The sequence below is a fragment of the Salmo trutta genome, chromosome 19 (genome assembly GCF_901001165.1).
Source record: "Salmo trutta chromosome 19, fSalTru1.1, whole genome shotgun sequence".
Lineage (NCBI taxonomy): Eukaryota > Metazoa > Chordata > Actinopteri > Salmoniformes > Salmonidae > Salmo > Salmo trutta.
Window position 1 is genome coordinate 8,597,635 of NC_042975.1, and position 24,277 is coordinate 8,621,911.

At 41.0% G+C, this 24,277-nt stretch overlaps 2 protein-coding genes across 2 annotated transcripts; both read right to left on the reverse strand.

Annotated features, from left to right (window-relative positions):
• Positions 1-5,383: 5,383 nt before the first annotated feature.
• nhp2 (NHP2 ribonucleoprotein homolog (yeast)) lies at positions 5,384-9,072 on the reverse strand. Its single transcript, XM_029699653.1, has 4 exons — positions 8,768-9,072; positions 8,479-8,548; positions 7,129-7,234; positions 5,384-6,775 (listed from the first exon to the last, which is right to left on the reverse strand). The coding sequence occupies exons 1-4, from the start codon at positions 8,934-8,936 to the stop codon at positions 6,650-6,652; spliced, it is 471 nt and encodes a 156-aa protein (XP_029555513.1). The 5' UTR covers positions 8,937-9,072; the 3' UTR covers positions 5,384-6,649.
• A 6,777-nt stretch (positions 9,073-15,849) lies between these two features.
• grpel2 (GrpE-like 2, mitochondrial) lies at positions 15,850-23,970 on the reverse strand. Its single transcript, XM_029699661.1, has 4 exons — positions 23,805-23,970; positions 20,040-20,199; positions 16,427-16,508; positions 15,850-16,326 (listed from the first exon to the last, which is right to left on the reverse strand). Exons 1-4 carry the CDS (start codon positions 23,885-23,887, stop codon positions 16,019-16,021), a joined length of 633 nt encoding a protein of 210 aa, XP_029555521.1. The 5' UTR covers positions 23,888-23,970; the 3' UTR covers positions 15,850-16,018.
• Positions 23,971-24,277: the final 307 nt, after the last annotated feature.

A 24,277-nucleotide genomic window follows, 5' to 3' on the forward strand; every position in this document is an offset into this window, starting at 1 on the left:
AGAAAACATTTTAACCAGTTTAAACTGACATAAAAACGAAAGTATAGACCTCACACACATTGTCAAGGGCTTAACATGTGCCATGTCAGATATAGAGTTGAAATTTATTACAGTTTGCATCCCAATATTACACTTGATATACACCACGTAAGACTGAAAAATAACAAAACCGTTTGACATAGAAACAACAGATTTTCTGCAACAACAAAAAATGGATTAATTATGAAAAATATTAACATTCCACCCATGAAGCCGCTAAGTCAATTGACCGCAGGAAAGGGCTACTGGCTGAATTCAATCCATATCGCAGAAGATTTCCGTTATAGCTGGATTGCATTCGTGGAGACTGCATTCAAGGTAAACGTTGCCGGCTCAATCGAAAATGACCTCTACATTTTGACACAGATCTCCCGCGATACGGATTGAATCAAGCCCTAAGTCGTTTACAGGATCCCTTCCATTAAACTACACACTCCCCCTGATCCTGTGTCTTTGTGGACAGTGACAGAGGTGCTATGCCTGCCCATCACCCTTTATTCATATGGTACCGGCGGTCTGAGGACCTGCCTGCCTTACGCCTGGGGCTGGGAACTATTGCTCAACAGAATGTGATTAAAATCAATAAATCTCCCACTACACCTGCTCCATCGCTCACTGCAGACATCCACACACCTGCCTGATAAACTGACTGTACTGCAGGGAGAGAGGGAGAGAGGGAGATGGAGAGAAATATAGAGTTAGAGAGAGAGAGAGAGTGAGAGAAAGAGACGGTGAGAAATATAGAGAGAGAGTTGGAGAGAGAGACGGAGAGAAACAAAGAGAGAGAGGCAGCGAGAGAGATGGAGAGAGAGAGAGAAACAGATAGGGGTTGAGAGAGGGGAAGAGAGACTAGATCAAGTATAAAACTTGATCCCCATCTTGAGCAAAGTGTTTAAAAGAAACAAGAAGAAAGTCATATCAATCAGTAAAAAACGGTTGTCAGCTAGATGGGGGCGTGCGGAGTCGGGTGGTTAACAGAGAGTTAACATGCTAGATGGGAGGTGTGGAGTCAGGTGGTTAACAGAGAGTTAACATGCTAGATGGGAGGTGTGGAGTCGGGTGGTTAACAGAGAGTTAACATGCTAGATGGGAGGTGTGGAGTCGGGTGGTTAACAGAGAGTTAACATGCTAGATGGGAGGTGTGGAGACGGGTGGTTAACAGAGAGTTAACATGCTAGATGGGAGGTGTGGAGTCAGGTGGTTAACAGAGAGTTAACATGCTAGATGGGAGGTGTGGAGTCGGGTGGTTAACAGAGAGTTAACATGCTAGATGGGAGGTGTGGAGTCAGGTGGTTAACAGAGAGTTAACATGCTAGATGGGAGGTGTGGAGTCGGGTGGTTAACAGAGAGTTAACATGCTAGATGGGAGGTGTGGAGTCGGGTGGTTAACAGAGAGTTAACTTGTTGGTTGATGTTGGGGTGCCCAGCAGTGTGACCTGGGGCAGAGTTGTACTCTCAGTAAGTGAGGAGATTAGGGGAAACGGCACGTGTTAGGTTATGGCGCGTGCTACGGTGAATTAGGGAGGAGGAGGCAGGCAGCAGGTGCACTGTTGACACAATAAACATACACACGGACAAAGCCAAACTCTAAATTAGTCATCCAGCTCGCAGCACAGAGAGGTGAGGGAGAGGGCCAGGGGAATAACACAGTTGCATGTGTTTCATAAGGCATGCCACAGGAGGAGGTGGCCTGACAGAGAAAGAGAGTCAAGCAGCAAGTTCGACATGGCAGCCGACAGTACGGGCGATTGCCGACCGACTGATCTTAAAAGTACCTTGCATCATAAACAACTAATCATTATTATTTGTTTGTCAGTCAGTCAGTCAGTCACAATTTACCCATTAACTGTAGGCCTACAGGTACATTGTGTCCCTACTTTGGGTTTATATGTCTTGTTTTGGATAACAACATCCTAATCCCCATCACCGTCACAACCAGACAGGACCCTGGCCGTGACCCCACTCCCTGCGGGTGTCTCAGGGGGAGTTGGGATATGGTGACCCTGGCCGTGACCCCACTCCCTGCGGGTGTCTCAGGGGGAGTTGGGATATGGTGACCCTGGCCGTGACCCCCCTCCCTGCGGGTGTCTCAGGGGGAGTTGGGATATGGTGACCCTGGCCGTGACCCCACTCCCTGCGGGTGTCTCACGGGGAGTTGGGATATGGTGACCCTGGCCGTGACCCCACTCCCTGCGGGTGTCTCAGGGGGAGTTGGGATATGGTGACCCTGGCCGTGAGCCCACTCCCTGCGGGTGTCTCAGGGGGAGTTGGGATATGGTGACCCTGGCCGTGACCCCACTCCCTGCGGGTGTCTCAGGGGGAGTTGGGATATGGTGACCCTGGCCGTGACCCCACTCCCTGCGGGTGTCTCAGGGGGAGTTGGGATATGGTGACCCTGGCCGTGACCCCACTCCCTGCGGGTGTCTCAGTGGGAGTTGGGATATGCAGAAACACATTTCCATTGGACACTTCCATTGGACACTTACACAAGTGTGTAACAGGACAAATGTAAGCAAATTATGATTGTTATTTAAGATAACATCCAAAAGACACGGTCATGTCAAATACTCTGAGTCTTTGTCCAACCAACTACGGTTGTAACGTGCCACAGAGGTTCAGCTAGGCTGGTCATGACTGGGAAGGGAGGGCTATGAGGGGTGTGGTGGAGGACAGATGGGACAAACGGACAAATGTGAAAAAAATGTCTGGATTTCTTAACACACACAGAATGAAGGTCATTCTGAAGAAGACAGGTTCTATCAGAGATCAACCTTCATGCCAAACCTGAAGGTCCAACTCAATCCACCCACCATGCTGTTTACTAAAACAGAGCTGTCCTATGAGGCTTGTTTGGTAAACAGAGAGAGCAGCACACAGTTCTGTTGCTGTCACCCTGCTCCGGAACACAGGCCACCATCCTTCTCCTCCTTCTCTGCCACCGAGGTGTGCTGTTGTGGAAACAGGGCCCCCAGCAGCCAGCCACGTGTCACACAGGGAAGGACATCCACACGTCCTTGGTTTGTCGTTACCTCCATTGCTCCAACTGCACAACATTGTTCTGTTCTCTAACAACTCTCTATCCTTCAATAGAAAATTAAACCATCTGCATTAAGTACTCTTCTAATCTCTTAAGAATACTGTCAACAAGTTTATAAAATAAATAAAAAATAAAATAAGTGTTTTCTAAAACCAAATGACCCCTCTAAAACTAGAGATGTTTCAGGCACCAAGGTGAGTGTTTACTTATCTTTTAATAAATAATAACACAGATAGAAACCTTGACTACTACTATTATTAGAGGACGTTAAATCATTTATAATGGTAGAATTTCTCATTAATGGTAAAATATCTCATTAATGGTAAAATATATAATCAACTCCCTATCATTGAAGCTGTTTGTTCAGACACTTGCCTATTTCGGTCATCTCAAATAAATACCTTGGTCTCAAATAAAATATATATGAATTCAAAGCAAAATAATATCCATAGATATCCACCAGACTGGGAAAGAGAGGATCCAAAATGCAAAGGATTATTTCCATCCTTGTAAGTAGACATCGAGGTTAATAATTCCAGGAAATATATCTGGAAAGTAGTAAAGATAATCTTCAGTTAAAGTTCCTTCTTGGATGTTCCTCTGTTAAAACCATTGTGCTCTGATGGACTGAGACATGGCTCTTCTGCTTTTGTATGATTTTGGGGAAAATAGACCTAAACACAACAAACACAGTATTGGTAGCTTTTTTGGGGGAGAAATATTTGAAATGTCAACACAGGAAAAAACAGCAACATAAATGTCGGCCTGGTGGGGACTGAGGGGAGAGAGGGGTTCCCAGACTGTTTCAACAGCCAACACGCCAGGTGTTTCCTCACCAAATAAAGAGCAGCACTACCCTGATTAGCATTTTTTTTAATCCCCGCATCGTTGGGAAAGGGCTTGTAAGTATTTCAGGTAGTCTACACCTTTTGTTTTCAGCGCATGTAACCAATAAAATGTGATTTGATTCACGCAGAATGGTTTGGTAAATGTGTGAGGGAAAGTGGCCATAATATTTTGTCAAATGTTCTGTTGAAGGTCAGATTCCAAGCAAATAAAGACTGTATAATAATGGGTTTTAAAATAAATCCAGAATAAGAGCAGGTGAAGGTCTGGACTCGATGCCTAGAGAGGCTACCAACAGGACAACGCTCACACCTAGTGGAGGGATATTTCTACATCAAGGACAGGCAACTGTGATGGGGTTGGGGGCCACAATAAAATCAGAACTCATTATGAGGGGCCGCAGTGGCTCACGGGTCTGTGTACCCACATATGCAGTCAGAGCCGGACCTAGACTAAGTTACATTTTGTTGGGAGGCCCACATACCTTGCGAGCAAAAGATTTTAGCAGCCCCCATCTTGACAGTGGAGAGAATAAACTGAAGTTAAGGGAGTTAATTTGCTGCATTCCTACCCATTTTGCCATGGGGCGGAGATAAGATTTTGCAATTGTATAACTAATTTCAAACAATCATTCAAATTTTCCCATGGTGCAGAGAGAATTTTTTATTTTTTTTGCAGTTAATATATCTGAGTGAGAGTGACTAACAAAATCAATGGGGTACTATGGGCTATAATTTGACCATGATTACAAGTTTAGCTGGCTAGACTAATTTAACAAAACATTTTTTTGCTGACATGGGCTAATCGAGTGACTGTCAGTGACTGACCTATCAGAAAAGCTACATCTTGTGTAATCTACTCTTTTAACTCTCAACATTAGGTTGAGCCCCCTAGTGTTGAGATGGTGGGGGTTGATTTATCTGCAGACCCACATAAGAGGCCAACTGCCCGTCCCTGGTCTACATTAAAACGTGACCCTACTGACACCTTGTGGTTGTTAGTAATAACATGAGTTATGGATGCATGCGTGTTCCAAATCAAATTCTATTGGTCACATAAACATGGTTTAGCAGATGTTATTGCAAATGTAGCGAAATGCTACTCAGTTTCATAGGATCATTTTGGCCACAAACTGCTCCAAGAGCAAGTGCTACACGCATACAAAAAATAAGATTCAGCTCAACTTGTTTCAGATAATGGCATTTGTTAAGAAATTAGTCTAAAATGGGAAAATACATCAAAAGTGTATATGTGAAAAGGTGAACCTGCTCAGTTTGCTGCTACCAAGCATGGCCTACTAGGTTAATGTTCCCACCATAATGTTCACATACGTAATAATGATCTCCAATGCGCACCTAGGCTTTTGCAAAACAAACATTGAGGACGTCCATTTTGTGCCACCATCAGTCCCTTCATGATGTAAATGTATTCCCCCTCTCCTAACGTAAAGAAGCAGACGTATTGAGATGTACCAAAAAACAGGTGCATTTATTGCATCAAATCACCTGGCAACACACCTTCCTCAAAGCAACAGAGTATGAACAACCTATGCAAAAGAGAATGTCAATATGCCAGAAGACTGTGACAAAATAAAAACTTACAAGCTAGAACTAAGACAAAACGATGAATCTGGGGAGGGATTTACTGACCAAATGTAAAAGTACGAGTTACGATATTTTTAATTTGACCTTTATTTAACTAGGCAAGTCAGTTAAGAACAAATTCTTATTTGATGACACCCTAGGAACAGTGGGTTAACTGCCTTGTTCAGGGGCAGGACGACAGATTTTTACCTCGTCAGCTCAGGGATTTGATCTTGCAACTTTTCGGTTACTAGTCCAACCACTAGGCTACCTGCCGCCCCATAAGTGATACATTCGTTTACAACTGCAATGATCAAACCCATCAGAATGAGACTGTAAAAAAATGATTTGTTTAACTACGCAGGAATCATGTAGTCCCCTATGGTCACTCAATTACAACTGGCTGTTTACACCAACAAAACACTAAAGATAAGCTAAGCACGTGATCTGTTATCTAACCCGAGTCCTGACCATTCAAACACAACAAGGCTTATCAACTCAGAAAATCAGTGTGCAGATTTATTTTTCATACCAAAATGTATGTTTTATAGCAGTGCAACCGATAGCAGGTGTGACATTGAAATAACACATGTTATGAAAGCACATAATACAATACAAAAACTGAATGCACTTGGTAGGTATATTCATATCTGGCTGTAGACAAAGCATGGATGCCACCAAACGAGGAAATGAAAGTGATCATGTCCTGTTTCAAGTCAGCACCTAGTTAAAATGTGGTCTCGTGTGGCTCAGTTGGTAGAGCATGGTGTTTGCAACGCCAGGGTTGTGGGTTCGATTCCCACGGGGGACCAGTACAGAGAAAAAAATGTATGAAATGTATGCATTCACTACTGTAAGTCGCTCTGGATAAGAGCATCTGCTAAATGACTAAAATGTAAAATGCAAAGAATGCTGTGTCAACCTTCATAGGCCCTGTTTACATTTAATAACCAAAACAAAGATAACATTGGGAGGGGGGGGCTGGGGATAACTGCTGGGGTATCGATGTATACTGAGACTGAAATACCACACCACCCTGTAGCTTGGCTCTGGCGTTAGTCAGTTCATTTCACCCCCCCAATAGATTCTGCCTACAGCCAGACATTCTCAGATAAAATTTGAGTCTGATAGCCAGAGAACAGGTTCAGAGGGGTTTGGGCAGGGCAGAGACCTCTTCAAAACACTCATCATAGGCCTCCTTATAGTCCTCATGAGGTTTGATCATGATGACGCAGGTGGGCCGCTTTGAGCCTGCAGACGAACCAAGGTCCTGAGGACACAGACATGGTAGGGTTACTATTAAAAAGGTATTCGTCACATTGATTTCATGGGAGAACCTCAATTGCATACTCCTCACATCCTTCTCAAAACTCATTGGAAAAGAAAGCCAGAGGTTTGTCATATTGTACATTCCTCTTCATTACTATTTTTGTATCATTAGTACAGTACACATGATCAATTTCAGCTTCAAGATGGTGGAGATATGAAACACTTAGTTGTGCTGTTATGTGCATTGAACCATGTAGCGCTGTAGTTTCATAACTCCGTGGACACTGACGTGATATACAATTCAGACATTTTCATCCACTTTCGCAGTTAGGCCTTTTGGTTTGGAGAACTCACCACTTTGGAGGGAATATAGGCATATGGCAGACTCCTGTCCTCACACATGACTGGTAGATGGCAGTAAACATCGATTGGAAGAGTATCTCCAGCCAACACCACAATCCTGAAAATAAATAATTGTATATAGATAATCATGCATATGATCTGATACTAACCATTGGCAGAACGTTAAATATCGAACGTTAGCTAACTACTAAAACAGTACGGGCTAAATGATAACAGTGCGGGCTAAATTAAAACAGTGCGGGCTAAATTAAAACAGTACGGGCTAAATGAAAACAGTACGGGCTAAATTATAACAGTACAGGCTAAATTAAAACAGTACGGGCTAAATTAAAACAGTGCGGGCTAAATGATAACAGTGCGGGCTAAATGAAAACAGTACGGGTTAAATTGTAACAGTACGGGCTAAATTGTAACAGTACGGGCTAAATTGTAACAGTACGGGCTAAATTGTAACAGTACGGGCTAAATTAAAACAGTGCGGGCTAAATTAAAACAGTACGGGCTAAATGAAAACAGTACGGGCTAAATTATAACAGTACAGGCTAAATTAAAACAGTACGGGCTAAATTAAAACAGTGCGGGCTAAATGATAACAGTGCGGGCTAAATGAAAACAGTACGGGTTAAATTGTAACAGTACGGGCTAAATTGTAACAGTACGGGCTAAATTGTAACAGTACGGGCTAAATTGTAACAGTACGGGCTAAATTGTAACAGTACGGGCTAAATTATAACAGTACGGGCTAAATTATAACAGTACGGGCTAAATTATAACAGTACGGGCTAAATTATAACAGTACGGGCTAAATTATAACAGTACGGGCTACATTAAAACAGTACGGGCTACATTAAAACAGTACGGGCTACATTAAAACAGTACGGGCTAAATGAAAACAGTACGGGCTAAATGAAAACAGTACGGGCTAAATGAAAACAGTACGGGCTAAATGAAAACAGTACGGGCTAAATGAAAACAGTACGGGCTAAATGAAAACAGTACGGGCTAAATGATAACAGTACGGGCTAAATTATAACAGTACGGGCTAAATTATAACAGTACGGGCTAAATTATAACAGTACGGGTTAAATTATAACAGTACGGGCTAAATTATAACAGTACGGGCTAAATTATAACAGTACGGGCTAAATTATAACAGTACGGGCTAAATTATAACAGTACGGGCTAAATTATAACAGTACAGGCTAAATTATAACAGTACGGGCTAAATTATAACAGTACGGGCTAAATTAAAACAGTACAGGCTAAATTATAAGAGTACAGGCTAAATTATAACAGTACGGGTTAAATTAAAACAGTACGGGCTAAATTAATCAAACTTACCCAGTTTCTCCTTTGTTAATGAACTTCTGAACTTCTTTCACTCCGCGGCGAATTTGTTTGAGTTTAGATGCTGAGAAGGACAGAGTTGCATGTCAAAAAAATCTGAATAAGCTGGCAGCACTCAGCTCACTTACCAACTACTAACGTTAGCTAATGTCCTAGCTAGCTAACTGTTCACCAAGATAACATTAGCAGGCTGACTAACGTTACCTTGATGGATACTATTTCAAAATGTCGACCATATTCTTGGCATTTATTTGACAATATGAAAATATAATGTATAGTTTACCTTTTTTGACACATTTGTAGAGCTTCTTGCTTAGCTTCTTAGTGGCCAGTGGATTAGCGATTGGGTTGATGTTTGCAATCAACTCTTGATACGACTTCTCTGTAACTACAGTCTCGGTCACTCCAGCCTCCTCCTCCTTGATGCCTTTTTCCTTCTTTACCTTGGTCATGTTTCTGAGAGATAACGCAGAAGTTACTTGCCGTTTTAGTTAGTTTGCAGCGTGCTACGTTGCAAGTGCGAAAAAAGCTACACACGTGTTGCCAGTGCAGCGCTGTGAAGCAGGTCAGAAAAACGTAGTACTTCCGGGTCAAGTATTTTTGCAATCCTTCAGAATAACAGTTCCATTCTGTATACCTTTAAAATGAATAATCATGGTGAAAATGACGGAAAATTTGCACAATTATCGATATATTGTACACTAGCTATTATACAAATAATAATTAAAAATATTTATGTGACATATTATGTGATTATTTTATTTTAAATGTGTTCAAGCCTAAATGGTCAACAATATTTTTGGTGTGTGTGTACTCATCATTTACTGCACTGTACACAATTTTCTGTACTTTGTGTCGGATGTAAAAGGGGGGTCCATTCTACTCTGGAGCCCTTATAGTTTCCAAATCCACAGAGTTTATACGCAGAGGACCATCATCTGAGGCCCTTAAAGAGTGGCATATCAGCTTAAATACAATCTGTTTTTCATATTGGACATACATATAACACAGTAAGTACACAGTTATCTGTACAAAACAGATCAGTTTGAACAAAAATCTAGGTCATAGGAAGTGTTGCTGGACTTCTACTGTGATCAAACAGATTAAAACGGGGTGCCTGCACACTATGTGTTACAAATAGAGCACTGTACAGGAAAAACTATCAATTGTTTATGTCCATAAAACCAGGGTCCAGTTTGCACTTTTGTAATGTTCTCTGCTGATTGACTGATTCCGGACCAGGGTTGGGGAGTAACAGATCACATGTAAGGGATTACAAAAATAGGCACAAGTTTAAGTTTGTTCCAACTGAGTGAGTCTGACCACAAGTCAGAGACCACTATGATGACACACTATGATGCATTCCATAGATCGCGGGAAAAGAGCAGGAATATGTTTTGGTAGGTTACAGTCCAAGCTATGTCTTCCAATGGTACGACTGCTGTCAGCATCCAAAGATTATCCAACTTGAATAAACGCTTGGAGGTAAGGATGACAGCAGTGGTGTCGTCTACGGGCGATACGGATATCACTTATTATTGATATCTATATAGCGCATTGATGTGAATCACACTGCTGCTCTCTCATTTAGCTCTCATCTAAATGTGTATTTGAATCCAATAATGGTTGAATTCAAGAAGTTTAAGCTGCCTATCAATCATTGTTTTTGAAACCTTGGACAGCTTGCTCAATCTAATTCATGCTGATAGACATATGCTCAAGCTTGCACACTTTTGATGGACTTAAAGGGACAATCTGTAATTGTTACATCCATTTTTTGACTTATAAATGATATATACTGAATATCTATCTATCTATGTACAGTTCCAGTCAAAAGTTTGGACACACCTACTCATTCAAGGGTTTTTCTTTATTTTTTTATTATTTTCTACATTGTAGAATGCCTCTGATCTGGAGGACTCACTAAACAGAGAACATCCCTGGTCATCCCTACTGCCTCTGATCTGGAGGACTCACTAAACAGAGAACATCCCTGGTCATCCCTACTGCCTCTGATCTGGAGGACTCACTAAACAGAGAACATCCCTGGTCATCCCTACTGCCTCTGATCTGATGGACTCACTAAACACAAATGCTTAGTTTGTAAATTATGTCTTGAGTGTTGGAGTGTGCCCCTGGCTATCCGTAAATTAAAAAAAACAAGAAAATGGTGCTGTCTGGTTTGCTTAATATAAGGAATTTGAAATTATTTATACTTTTACTTTTGATACTTAAGTATATTTAAAACCATTAAAAAAAACATTTACTTATTTTACTGGGTGACTTTCACGAGTCATTTTCTATTATGGTATCTTTGCTTTTACTCAACTATGTCAAATTGGGTACTTTTTCCACCACTGATAATAAGTTGCATGGACTCACTCTGTGTAATAATTTGTATGATTACCTCATCTCTGTATCCCACACATACAATTATCTGTGAGGTCCTTCAGTCGAGTAGCGGATTTCAAGCACAGATTTTAACCACAAAGACCATGGAGGTTTTCCAATGCCTCCCAAAGGGCACCTATTGGTAGATGGGTCAAATGGGGAAAAAATGCAGACATTGAATATGCCTTTGAGCATGGTGAAGTTATAAACGATGCTTGGATGGTGTATCAATACACCCAGTCACTACAAAGATACAGGCGTCCTTCCTAACTCAGTCGCCAGGGATGAAGGAAACCGCTCAAGGGATTTGACCAACAGTGATTTTAAAATAGTTAGAGTTTAATGGCTGTGATAGGAGAAAACTGAGGATGGATCAACAACATTGTAGTTACTCCACAATACTAACCTAAATGACCGAGTGAAAAGAACGAGGCCTCTACAGAATACACATTTTCTAAAACATGCATCTAGTTTGCAATAAGGTACTAAAGTAATACTGCAAAGAAATTGGTAAAGAAATTGACTTTTTGTCCTGAATACAACGCATGATGTTTGGGGCAAATCCAACACGGAGTACTACTCTTCATATTTTCAAGCCTGGTGGTGGCTGCATCACGTTATGGATTTGCTCATCATCGGCAAGGACTAAGGAGTTTTTTTCTAGGATAAAAATAAACGGAATAGAGCTACACACAGGCAAAATCCTAGAGGAAAACCTGGTTCAGTCTGCTTTCCACCAAGGAGACAAATTAACCTTTCAGCAGGACAATAACCTAAAACACGAGACCAAATCTACACTGGAGTTGCTTACCAAGATGAGATTGAATGTTCCTGAGTGGCCTAGTTACAGTTTTGACCTAAAATCATCTTGAAGAACTATGGCAAGACTTTAAAATGGGTGTCTAGCAATGATCAACAACCAACTTGACAGAGCTTGAAAAAGAATAATGGGCAAATGTTGTACAATCCAGGTGTGCAACACTTTAGAGACTTACTACAAAATAATCATTACTCTAACCTCTGCTAAAGGTGATTCTTAACACCTTTTTTTTCCCGGCACTGAGCAGATTTCAGGTCTGCTGAGCGCAAACTTGAACGGAATTCTGTGGAACTTCCGGCTCGCATTTAACTGTGAACACTGAGGCTATACCCCCTTTATGTTCCAGTAGGCTGCTGGGGCTATTTTATCATAATGTAGACCTACCATCAAAAAACAATGGAGAAAAATGCGTCCCATAAAATGTTAACATGGAAATAGATTTTCGGCCATTCTGTCTACAGTAGCAGCAAATGTGTTGTGTTCAATGTAGGCCTACATTCCATGAGACTTTTGAAAGAAAGAGAAAAACATGCATGGCTTGACATTAACCTGTTGATCCACTTGTCCATCAGACAATGTGACTGAAAATATTGTGTTTGATGCAAGAAACCACTTTACAAAATAAAAATGCACTATTATTCCCATACCATTATTGGCAACTTAGCTTATTCAAGACAGTCTCAAAATACAACACTGCCTGCCTCCTTAAGACATAATAAAGGCTCTTTACCAGACTTCAAAGATGGCTAGAAATGCACAGGCTTTGTGCTCTTGTAAGAAGCAACCACTCCCCCACTGTTAACTAGACATTAGCTATAACTAGGTTAATAACTCACTAACTAGCAAAGAAAATGAACAAGCTCTCGCTTTGATATAGAAATGTAAAATACAAAAAAATGCACATCTACTTGTGACGCTCGTGCTATAAACACAGCTGTTCAAAGTGAATGGCACATATCCATATATGGCAATTTGCATATAGGCCTACTGCATGCCTGTCAATGCAATAGAATCCTACTCCAATGCTGCTCTGCCTACAAGAATATCTTTTGCAGTTAGTTTTGCATACTAAGTCTTGCATAGTTGATTTTGTTTCGGTATGTTACATTTAAAGTGGCTAATATTGCGTTGACTCGAGCACAATTCCTACAGTGAAACGTTGATAGTGTTAAGTAAAGAAGTGGAAAACACTAGAAAGTTGAGTGGAGTTCAATCTTGTGCTTCTCTGCTTGGGCTGATATTTCCTCTCCATTAGAGGGAACATTGCTCAGGGGCTTGAATACTTTTCTAAATCAAGATATAGTACATTTTTTTAATAAAAAAAAAAAAAATACAAATAAAAATCTCACACTTTGACATTAAATGAAATCAATTTTAATCCTAAATTTGTAACAAAATGTTGACAAAGTAAAAGGGTGTGTATACATCTGGAAGGCACTGTACATCAAATCAAGTGCAGTACATAAGATCATAAAATCAAGCACATCAATCAAACTACAATTTAAATTAAAGGACAGATAAAAGTGGAGAGAGGGGTTGGGTAGAGGATATGAACCCTCCTAACTGAAACCATTTCATTGCTGCATCATACAAATATACACAGTGCTCTTTGGGTAATGCTAAACAAAAAACAATGTCCAAATAAATACATAAATCTCAACATTTTCAAAGTAAAGTTGCAACCTTCATATAAAAGATACAGGTAACTGCACATTCTACGCAACCATCCCATCCTGTAAGAACACAGATTCTCTCAAACATCAAGATCTTCATTCTTACTTGCTCACGTACAGAAACAAGCACAATTGTGGAGGGCAGGGTGAATAATGCAACTTCTCCAAATGTACACAACTTCCACATGACTAAGTAAACAAAGGTTTTCATCAACCAGGTCGTATGAGGTATAACATTATCCTTGAGTATCTACACATATGTGAATGTCAGTAAATAGCAAAACACATTTCATATGACTAATAATAACAATAATAGATTTGCTTTATATAGCTAGCGTTTCTAATACAGAATCTCCACGTCTCTTTAAAAAAATAATAATAATAATAATAATAATAATTCAGGCAGCTGGCAGTTCATTGGAGATGGTCTTCCACAGATCGATGATGATCCCGTTCAATAAAGGAGTAGCTTGAGTGGTGGTGGCATCGATGGTACAGCCAGGGAGGGAGAAACATCAGTCAGACAGGCCCGGAGCTTTTCATCAGGCACTTCTGTCGCTGAAGTTAACAGCTACGGCTCTGTATAGGCTGGATCATCCACCACCGAAAGTGTAACACCAACCTGGGTCATCCTTCGGCAGCTATAAGAGCCTGAGAGACCACCACACCTTGGCAGTTATCCTATGAGGTGAGCCTCTGTCATCCCCTAACAGCACAGTCCACGTCCTTACAGAAAATGAGGCAGGTGGATCAAATATCCGGTGCATCATTCAAATTTAGAATTACCAGCTAGCTAGCTAGCCAAGCTAAGTAAAGACTTACCATCGTCAGTCCTACGAACGAAATAACAGGTTATCAAACGCCCCCAAAATAAAAATGTCATTAAACAACAACAAAAAATCCCTTAAAAATAACAAAGATAGGCACAGTCTCAAAGTTAAAGTACTTCTAAAACAACGTTACAGTGACCCTATTTTCAGATCAAGTAAAAAAAATAAAATACAGGAAAAACTATAATACACAAATTCATACAGTACCAGTCAAAAGTTTGGACACAACTAGGGTTCAATTCAAGGGTTTATTTTTAATATTTTCTACATTGTAGAATAATAGTGTAGACATCAAAACTATGAAAAAACACATATGGAATCATGTAGTAGCCCAAAAAAAAAGAAGTGTTAAACAAATCAAAATATATTTTACATCTGAGATACTTTAAAGTAGCCACCCTTGCCTTGACGACAGCTTTTCACACTCTTGGTATTCTCTCAACCAGCATCATGAGGTAGTCACCTGGAATGCATTTCAATTAACAGGTGTGCCTTGTTGAAAGTTAATTTGTGGAATTTCTTTCCTTCTTAATGTGATTGAGCCAATCAGCTGTGTTGCGACAGAAGATAGCCCTATCAATATTACGGCAAGAACAGCTCAAATAAGCAAAGAGAAACGACAGGCCATCATTACTTTAAGACATGAAGGTCAGTTAATCCAGAAAGTTTCAAACGTTGAAAGTTTCTTCAAGTGCAGTCACAAAAACCATCAAGCGCTATGATGAAACTGGCTCTCATGAGGACTGCCACAGGAAAGGATGACCCAGAGTTACCTCTGCTGCAGAGGATAAGTTCCTTAGTGACCAGCCTCAAAAATAGCTTCAGAGTTCAAGTAACAGTCACATCTAAACATCAACTGTTCAGAGGAGACTACGTGAGTTAGGCCTTCACGGTTGAATTGCTGCAAAGAAACCACTACTAAAGGACACCAAGAAGAAGAGACTTGCTTGGACCAAGAAACACGAGCAATTACATTGGTCTGATCAGTCCAAATTTGAGATTTTTGGTTCCAACCACCGTGTCTTTGTGAGACGCAGAGTAGGTGAACGGATGATCTCCGCATGTGTGGTTCCTACCGTGAAGCATGGAGGAGGTGGTGTGATGGTGCTTTGCTGGTGACACTGTCTGATTTATTTAGAATTCAAGGCACACTTAACCAGCATGGCTACCACAGCATTCTGCAGCGATACGCCAACCCATCTGGTTTGCGCTGAGTGGGACTATCATTTGTTTTTCAACAGGACAATGACCCAATACACCTCCAGGCTGTGTAAGGGCTATTTGACTAAGGAGAGTGATGGAGTGCTGCATCAGATGACCTGGCCTCCACAATCACCCGATCTCAACCCAATCGAGATGGTTTTGGATGAGTTGGACAACAGAGTGAAGGAAAAGCAGCCAAAGTGCTCAGCATATGTGGAAACTCCTTCAAGAGTGTTGGAAAAGCTCTTTGAGAGAATGCCAAGAGTGTGCAAAGCTGTCATCCAGGAAAAGGGTGGCTACTTTGAAGAATCTCAAATATATTTTTATTTGTTTAACACTTTTTTTGGTTACTACATGATTCCATATGTGTTATTTCATAGTTTTGATGTCTTCACTAATATTCTACAATGTAGAAAATAGTAACAATAAAGAAAAACAGTGGAATGAGTAGGTGTGTCCAAACCTTTTACAGGTACTGTATGTACATAATTAATCTAGACAAAGTGACAACATTGAAACAACCCACATGAAAGTAAGTGAAAGGATTGTTGCACATCTGGATCTGTCAGGTGCAGATGACCGTGAAGTACTAGAGAGGTCAGAGACTAGCACAAGCCTTAGTCCTGCTCCTGTGTCATCACAGCAATGCCCACCTGAGCATGCCGGATGGTGCGTCCATGGAGCTTGTACCCATCATGCTTCACCACAGCAACGGTGCCAGGCTCCCATCCCTCAGCAGGAGTGTGGCACACTATCTCGTGCTGGTAAGGGTCGTATTTAGCCCCAACGGGGCTCATCTTCATAAGACCGTGCTTTGTGAAGACCCCCTGCAGCCTGTCCTTGATCTGGGCCAGTCTCTGGTCCTCCTCCCCCTGCTTCAACAGGTCAGCTACCTCCACCAGGTCACGGCAGAAACTCTGGATCCCTGTAGGAGTGAAGAGGGATTACAACTGCACAAAGTAGAAGGACTATACTCGGTATGGGTCGGAGATGTCAGGGTAGGAGAAAAAAAAAAAACATCTCACCAAACAGCTTGGCGTCTTGAACAAACTTCTGAGTTCTTCTTCGAACGTTGTCAGAGTCAGCCATGACTCTTTTGTATCTTTCCTAGAATACAATACAGCTTCCGTGAAAAAATTATATATATATACACACACACACACACACACACACACACACACACACACACACACACACACACACATACATATTCCGATGTTGACGCACTAAACCACATCTCAAACTCATTCCAGAGAGAGCTGAGTGTCTGAGAATTTTTGCTCTTCCCTTGTGCTTGATTGATGACATAAGGTTACTAATTAATAAGGAACTCTCCTCACCTGGTTGTCTAGGTCTTCATTGAAAGGAAAACCCCAAAACCTGCAGACACTAAGCCAGGGATCTTCAACTAGATTCAGCCGAGGGACACCAATTGGGGAACCCTGCACTAGGCCCTCCATGGAATGAGTTGGACACCCCTGCACTGAACCATCCACACCAACTATGGTGCGTTTTTCCCTCCACTTTCCCCCAAAACTCGCATAACGTCACCAACACTGCTGCGGTCATTCTCTGTGACAATATGTTGTTCAAAGTGGCTGGAGAGGACGCAGTAATGAGAGAAATCCTATACTAGTGGAAGAACAATATGATAAGGCAAAAATTAGGTTAAGCTTTTCATTTTATAGGGTGAATCATGAAAGGTGCTTGGTTACGTTTCATTCAGTCCACCCCATTTATTACGCGAGGAAATGCAAAACCGGCACCTGTCGTCATTCCACGCAAAAATGCTGACCATCATGACGCTGGCTGCTTACAGTTCTCTTTCCATCTGATTAAAGAGATGCAGTCCAGACAGGCTTGGCCTGTTATAGGAAACTTTCTGAAAGGACATAGAGAATTAGCAAACTCATACACGCACACCCAACCACCTAAAAGGACCCGTCAATCAAAGCCGCCTGCAGTGCATCTCACTCAGACATAAGCAAATCACATTTCTCCTTTTCAAAAAATGGATTAAAAAGCCTTGCCTTATCCTACAGAAAGTATTTGAAGCTATCAAAAACTAGTCTACATTATAGTATAATGCTAAATCAATGTAGCCTATCATAGAAACTGACAAGGAAAGGTTTAATGGGAGGTATAGAGACAGCTGTGACACAGGCTATATGAAGATGAAATTGCCAACCATTACAAAATAGAAAAGCATGCAACCTGTCCACAGGCCAACGATCAGCCGTTGATCCACAGGCCAACGATCAGCCGTTGATCCACAGGCCAACGATCAGCCGTTGATCCACAGGCCAACGATCAGCCGTTGATCCACAGGCCAACGATCAGCCGTTGATCCACAGGCCAACGATCAGCCGTTGATCCACAGGCCAACGATCAGCCGTTGATCCATGTTTGTGAAGCAATGGGTGGTTATGTTGACACTACATTTTTAATTAGAGTAGGAGTGCTTTATCTAAATCTGATAAGGGTCAAATCTGGCAGATATTTACTCTGCCTATGGCACAGATTCACTTCAGCAGACCATATCTATATATATATTCTTGACATTTAATCCTAGTAAAGATTCCCTGTCTTAGGTCAGTTAGGATCACCACTTTATTTTAAGAATGTGAAATGTCAGAATAATAGTAGAGAGAATGATTTATTTCAGCTTTAATTTCTTTCATCACATTCCCAGTGGGTCAGAAGTTTACATACACTCAATTAGTATCTGGGAGCATAACCTTTAAATTGTTTAACTTGGGTCAAACAATTCAAGTAGCCTTCCACAAGCTTCCCACAATAAGTTGGGTGAATTATGGCTCATTCCTCCTGACAGAGCTGGTGTAACGGAGTCAGTTTGGTAGGCCTCCTTGCTCGCACACACTTTTTCAGTTCTGTCCACAAATTTTCTATAGGCTTGAGGTCAGTGCTTTGTGATGACCACTCCAATACCTTGACTTTGTTGTCCTCAAGTCATTTTGACACAACTTTGGAAGTATGCTTGGGGTCATTGTCCATTTGGAAGACCCATTTGCGACCAAGCTTTAACTTCCTGACTGATGTCTTGAGATGTTGCTTCAATATATCCACATAATTTTTCTGCCTCATGATGCCCTCTATTTTGAGAAGTGCACCAGTCCCTCCTGCAGCAAAGCACCCCCACAATATGATGTTGCCACCCCTATGCTTCAGGGTTGGGATGGTGTTCTTCGGCTTGCAAGCCTCCCCCTTTTCCCTCCAAACATAACAATGGTCATTATGGCCAAATAGTTCTATTATTGTTTCATCAGACCAGAGGACATTTCTCAAAAAAGTACAATCTTTGTCCCCATGTGCAGTTGCAAACCGTAGTTTGGCTTTTTTATGGCGGTTTTGGAGCAGTGGCTTCTTCGTTGCTGAGCGGCCTTTCAGGTTATGTCGATATAGGACTTGTTTTACTGTGGATATAGATACTTCTGTACCCGTTTCCTCCAGCATCTTCTCAAGGTCCTTTGCTGTTGTTCTGGGTTTGATTTGCACATTTTGCACCAAAGTACGTTCATCTCAAGGAGACAGAACGTGTCTCCTTCCTAAGCGGTATGATGGCTGTGTGATCCCATGGTGTTTATACTTGTGTACTATTGTTTGTACAGATGAATGTGGTACCTTCAGGCGTTTGGAAATCGCTCCCAAGGATGAACCAGACTTGTGGAGGTCTACAATTGTTTTTCTGAGGTCTTGGCTGATTTCTTTTGATTTTCCCATGATGTCAAGCAAAGAGGCACTGAGTTTGAAGGTTGGCCTTGAAATACATCCACAGGTATGCCTCCAACTGACTCAAACGATGTCAATTAGCCTATCGGAAGGTTCTAAAGCCATGACATCATTTTCTGGGATTTTCCAAGCTGTTTAAAGGCACAGTCAACTTAGTGTATGTAAACTTCTGACCCACTGGAATTGTGATACAGTGAATTAAGTGAAATAATCTGTAAACAATTGCTGGAAAATTACTTGTGTAATGCACAAAGTAGATGTCCTAACCGACTTGCCAAAACTATAGTTTGTTAACAAGACATTTGTGGAGTGGTTGAAAAACTAGTTTTAATGACTCCAACCTAAGTGTACGTAAACTTCTGACTTCAACTGTAGTTTAAAACTTATTTCAAGCTATTTTTTAAAACTATATATAGGCTACTAGGCATAGAAGCATAGATCGATCCTCTTACTTGCTGAATGGCTATAAAATAGGCTACAGCGTTGGCAATGAACTGGTGGGGAAGTTTGAATGGCGAGAGCGGCGTGATCCCATTGGCTAAATTGATACATTGCAAATGTAAAAAAAAAAACTGGCAGAGAGAAATTTATTATTTTATTCACACAAAGAATCCACAGACCTGTCAGTGGCAGTGCGCGTTCTTTTGGTCAACAGCTTATTTTCGCATACGAAAAGACGCAAAAAAACCACAAAAAAAGACGCAAAAATTCAACCTGTTTCCGAAGAAATAATTGACAGATTGCCGCAGGACGATATTTTGCAATTGGTGTGAACGACACCATAAACAAGACGTCCTCATATAAATATTTTTTTACAGACTTATTTTATTCGGACAAAAAAAATAACGGACTTAGTGAGAAAGGGCGTCACACCATTCAGACTCTTACCGTCAGCTCCCTAACCTGCTCCTCCAGCTTGCTGGCTCTCATCTCCAGCAGTCTCACATTGGTCCCAGCATGGCTGGAGTCATCTGTGGTGTCATCACCATGGCAATCATCACCTGTTCCCCACTGCTTTGCTGCTGTGCTGTAGAGGCCAATCACGGCGCTGGAATGCAAAATATGGAAGAGAAGAAATGTTCAGAATATCGGCCTCAATAGATTTTTTACTTCGTGCTGTAATATAATTAGTAGCAATCAGGGCAAACCCGTAAAAACCCTTTATGCATGTTCCCCCAAGTACATCATGTGAAAGAACTCGCTGTTCAAACAATTTCCTTCTGAACAACATTTGACTCCTTAAAATCCTACTTAATGTGGCTGAGCGCCAACATCCCACTTCTGTGGGATTTGTAACAGAGCTCAGGCTATAACCACTAATTAACTCAGGATCCCTTAAGTCTAGATTTTGACAGAGAACGGGTGTAAACATAGAAGTGTAAACTAGAGCAGTACCAATAAGTGCTTCATGCTTATCTAACACACTCTTATTCTGGTTCAAATAAACAGTTTAAAACAATAGATTCTAGATACAAGGATTGCCGTCTATGCAGTGCTATCTGAGGCATGATGCTTTAACTCCATTGACTGAGAGACTGGAATTCAATCAAAGCCACCACAGCAAGGTTGCCTGGGCAAGGCAATTATCAGCTAGCTAGCTAGTTAGCTAAATCAGTGGTAGCTAGCTAGTTAATGATAACAAGCTATCTAGTACTTGAACCAGTATCTGGGCAGAGGAGGAGACGATGAATATAGCCCAGTTAGCTACCATTAATTTTGACATTAGACAGCACTGCAAGCGTTATGTCATAATATGTTTGTTACTCACCAAATATAGAGTTTCGCTGAGCAACTATAGTAATTTAGTGCTGTCACACCCAGTATGTACTATTGGTACTATACAGACAACTGGTAACTGACAAAAAACGAGGTCAAATTATGACGTCAATGATCTTAAAAAGTCAGAAAGTCGGAGCCTTAGAAAGATGCTTCATTTTAGCTGGATTTGTGGTTTTTGTGACACATCTCCTTGCTAGGAAAATGGCTGTGTGGCTTTTCTTATTTAGGTGGTGTCCTAACATAATCTAATGTTTTGCTTTCGCTGTAAAGCCTTTTTGAAATCGGACAATGTGGTTGGATTCAGGAGAATTGTATCTTTAAAATGGTGTAAAATAGTCATATGTTTGAGAAATTTAAATGATTAGATATTTGATGTTTTGAATTTCGCCGCCCTGCTGTTCCATTGGCTGTTGGAACGCCTAGATGTAAGAAGTTAAATAAAGGTGAAATAAAATAAAAAATAAAAATATGTGATGTGATTTGATTTGATTTGTTAGACAACACTGGGGAGTTTCTGCCATTTGAGTTCATTGGTAAATTTCAGGGTAATATTACTCAGAGAGAATATATGAACGTTTACAAATAAATTCCACTTCCTATACTTGGACTTATTAAGAACACTTTATTATATTATGAAGTTGTTCCCACTTTCCAAGTCCACAAACGAATGAATTGAACCTGTTGGACAGAAATAAATTCAACAATAAGTGGATGCAATTGGCAATTAATGAAGTCATTTTGGTGATAATAATTCAATATATTGCTATGGAAGTGACCAACCCATACTATGGTCAAAAGCAACTACCTTTACCCTTAATTGTCCAGTTATCCCAAAAGTTAAATTAATTGAAAAATATTTTCTTCCATCTTCCATGTTAATAATTTCTTGCACAAAAGGTTCAATTTTGACAAAATGCCTTGGTGTTTTTTGTTCCTCTGACTAAGAATTGTTTTCATGCTGCCATTCTAGTAAACTATGGATTGAAATGCATGAGGTTGTGTATAAAATCTCCAAAATTACCTATGTTTACATTTGATGATGTTGAATGGCATTATGCTTATCCTTGTAATTCCTTGTAAATCATTATTATTTTCTTAAACAGTATTATTCTCTGGTGTTTTATTATTTAATTGTTTCATTGTATTCACACGAATGTCCCTGTATTGATGTGTAATAATGGTATTATTGTTGGAGAAAGATATATTTATAATATCTATCTAGTTAGCGACAGCTAGCTAACACACGGCGTCGCCAACGACTGCTGTGTACCGGAGTCCTCAGGACTAGCTGGCTAAACTAGCAGTGTCCTCCGCTCCCGCCTACCAAACATCTTCCCTCCATGTGGCTAACAGAACTGCAGGAAAACAGTGCCCCACAGGCGGAGGACACTACCGGTGTGTACTAGCTACTGTTGTCGCCCACGCCTCTTCTTCTGTGGGCTTTATCGGCTGTTGGACATCCAACGTTATGGTGCATTGCCACCATCTACAGTACTGTACGAGAGCGTCCCTGCCTCCTGCCCATGTACTGGAGTCATGGCTTACAAATGTACCAATACAAGTATAAAGATGGGTTCCTGCAGATGTAGGAATGCCCACATGTAGGCTGGACAATAAAACGAGTCAAAATCACACCCAAGGCTGAAAAATGGCTGAAGAACATTGGCTAAGATGATACACTAGCGAGGGCCCATAGCAAATGAATGGAATCAAACGCTCTGTTCTGACTGGAGTGACGCTTAGGACTTCATTTAGCCTAAACGGCACCAAACAATGTATCCCTTTTAAATTCTCTTCTTAGGACAAAACTGAAAAATAACAATTCGTGAAGAAAGTAAACACCCGCACCTCGATGGTACCGAGTGTGCTTATGTCTGCATAACGAGGAAGAATGGGGAGAAATGGCAACTTTTGACTATTTCTGGTCTAGCGATCGATGACAGCAGAGTACGCTGTCCAACCAAATGTAGTTAGAAAGAGGAGGTTATCCTGATTAAAATGGTGTACAATTTGAAAAAAAATGTAAATATACAGATTGCGAGATATTTGACAAAATAGAGAGCCATACCTATATTTCCCTATAGGAAACAATGGGACGACAGAGTTCCATGAGTCATTGTGTTGTTGTTTACATTTGAACTACCAGCAACGTGGGCAGCTCTCATTACCAACAATAGCAAAGCAGACATTGTGGCGTAGAACAATAGGCTGGGAATAGAAAGTAATGAAGGCGAGTTGGTGCCACGGTGCTCAATAGAACTAATAGCAGCTGGCAGGCTGAAAAATGCCCTAAAATAAGGCATATTTTTTCGTTATTACTTCGAAACTACGGCAAGCAAATGGGACATGTTGTAATATTACGAAACTGGGCTCATCGGCTGATGAAATGAACAAGTTTTTAATCAGAAAAAAAAGCATTGTTAAAAATGTAATGTGTCGAGCCTAGGATCGCCCCGAATTGAGGGCTGCAGTTCCACCCTCCTCGAATACAGCGTTTAGAGGTCAGAAAGAATTTGGAGACAACCCATCTCCATTTGTCTGATCACTACACCAAACCAGTACCTTAGGAAAACGGACCCCTTCCTGTCAATATTCAAGGTCAGAATACGTGTAGAGAGAAAAGTGCATAAAACAGGAATACAATTCGATTCACTCGCGCTTAACTAGGGTCTGAATTCCCCCCCCCTAGCTAACGTTAGCAAAGGCAAAGCTAACTAGCTAACGTTAGCAAAGGCAAAGCTAACTAGCTAACGTTAGCAAAGGCAAAGCTAACTAGCTAACGCTGGCTAGTTTGTTGAAAGTGTTGTCTTTACTTGAACGTTTACACTGTATTTTAAATGGCTAGAAGAGTAGCTATATGTTGCCAATACTCACCTGCAATCATTTGACAAGAGGAGTTGTAATCTGCCGAAGCAGTTTAGATTTTTCCGAGCCGAGAAAAAACAGCGTATGGCCATTTTTCACAGATTCCGTTAAAATTCACTGCAGCGGAAGTTTAGGCCAGCAAACTGGTCGTCACTAGTTACCACAGCCACGAAATCACAAACCCCACCTATTTCTACATCAATTTATATTTAAAAATAAATTGATAAACACTGCTAACCTTAAATGGAGACCAAAACATTCGTTTTCATGAATTTTTACGATATTTTGAATGTGCAATCTGGAGGAAACCCAGCCGTTCGAGTCTTCTTCCTCTTCTGTTGGGCATTATGGCGGAGTGCAAACCCGATGGTGCTGGATTGGGGTATGGTGGCGACTGGGACCAGGTTCTTACTGTTTATATTCTAGTTAGGAAACGTATTAACGCTTTGAGGATGTCTTCGTCAGACTGTTGGACTTAGAGG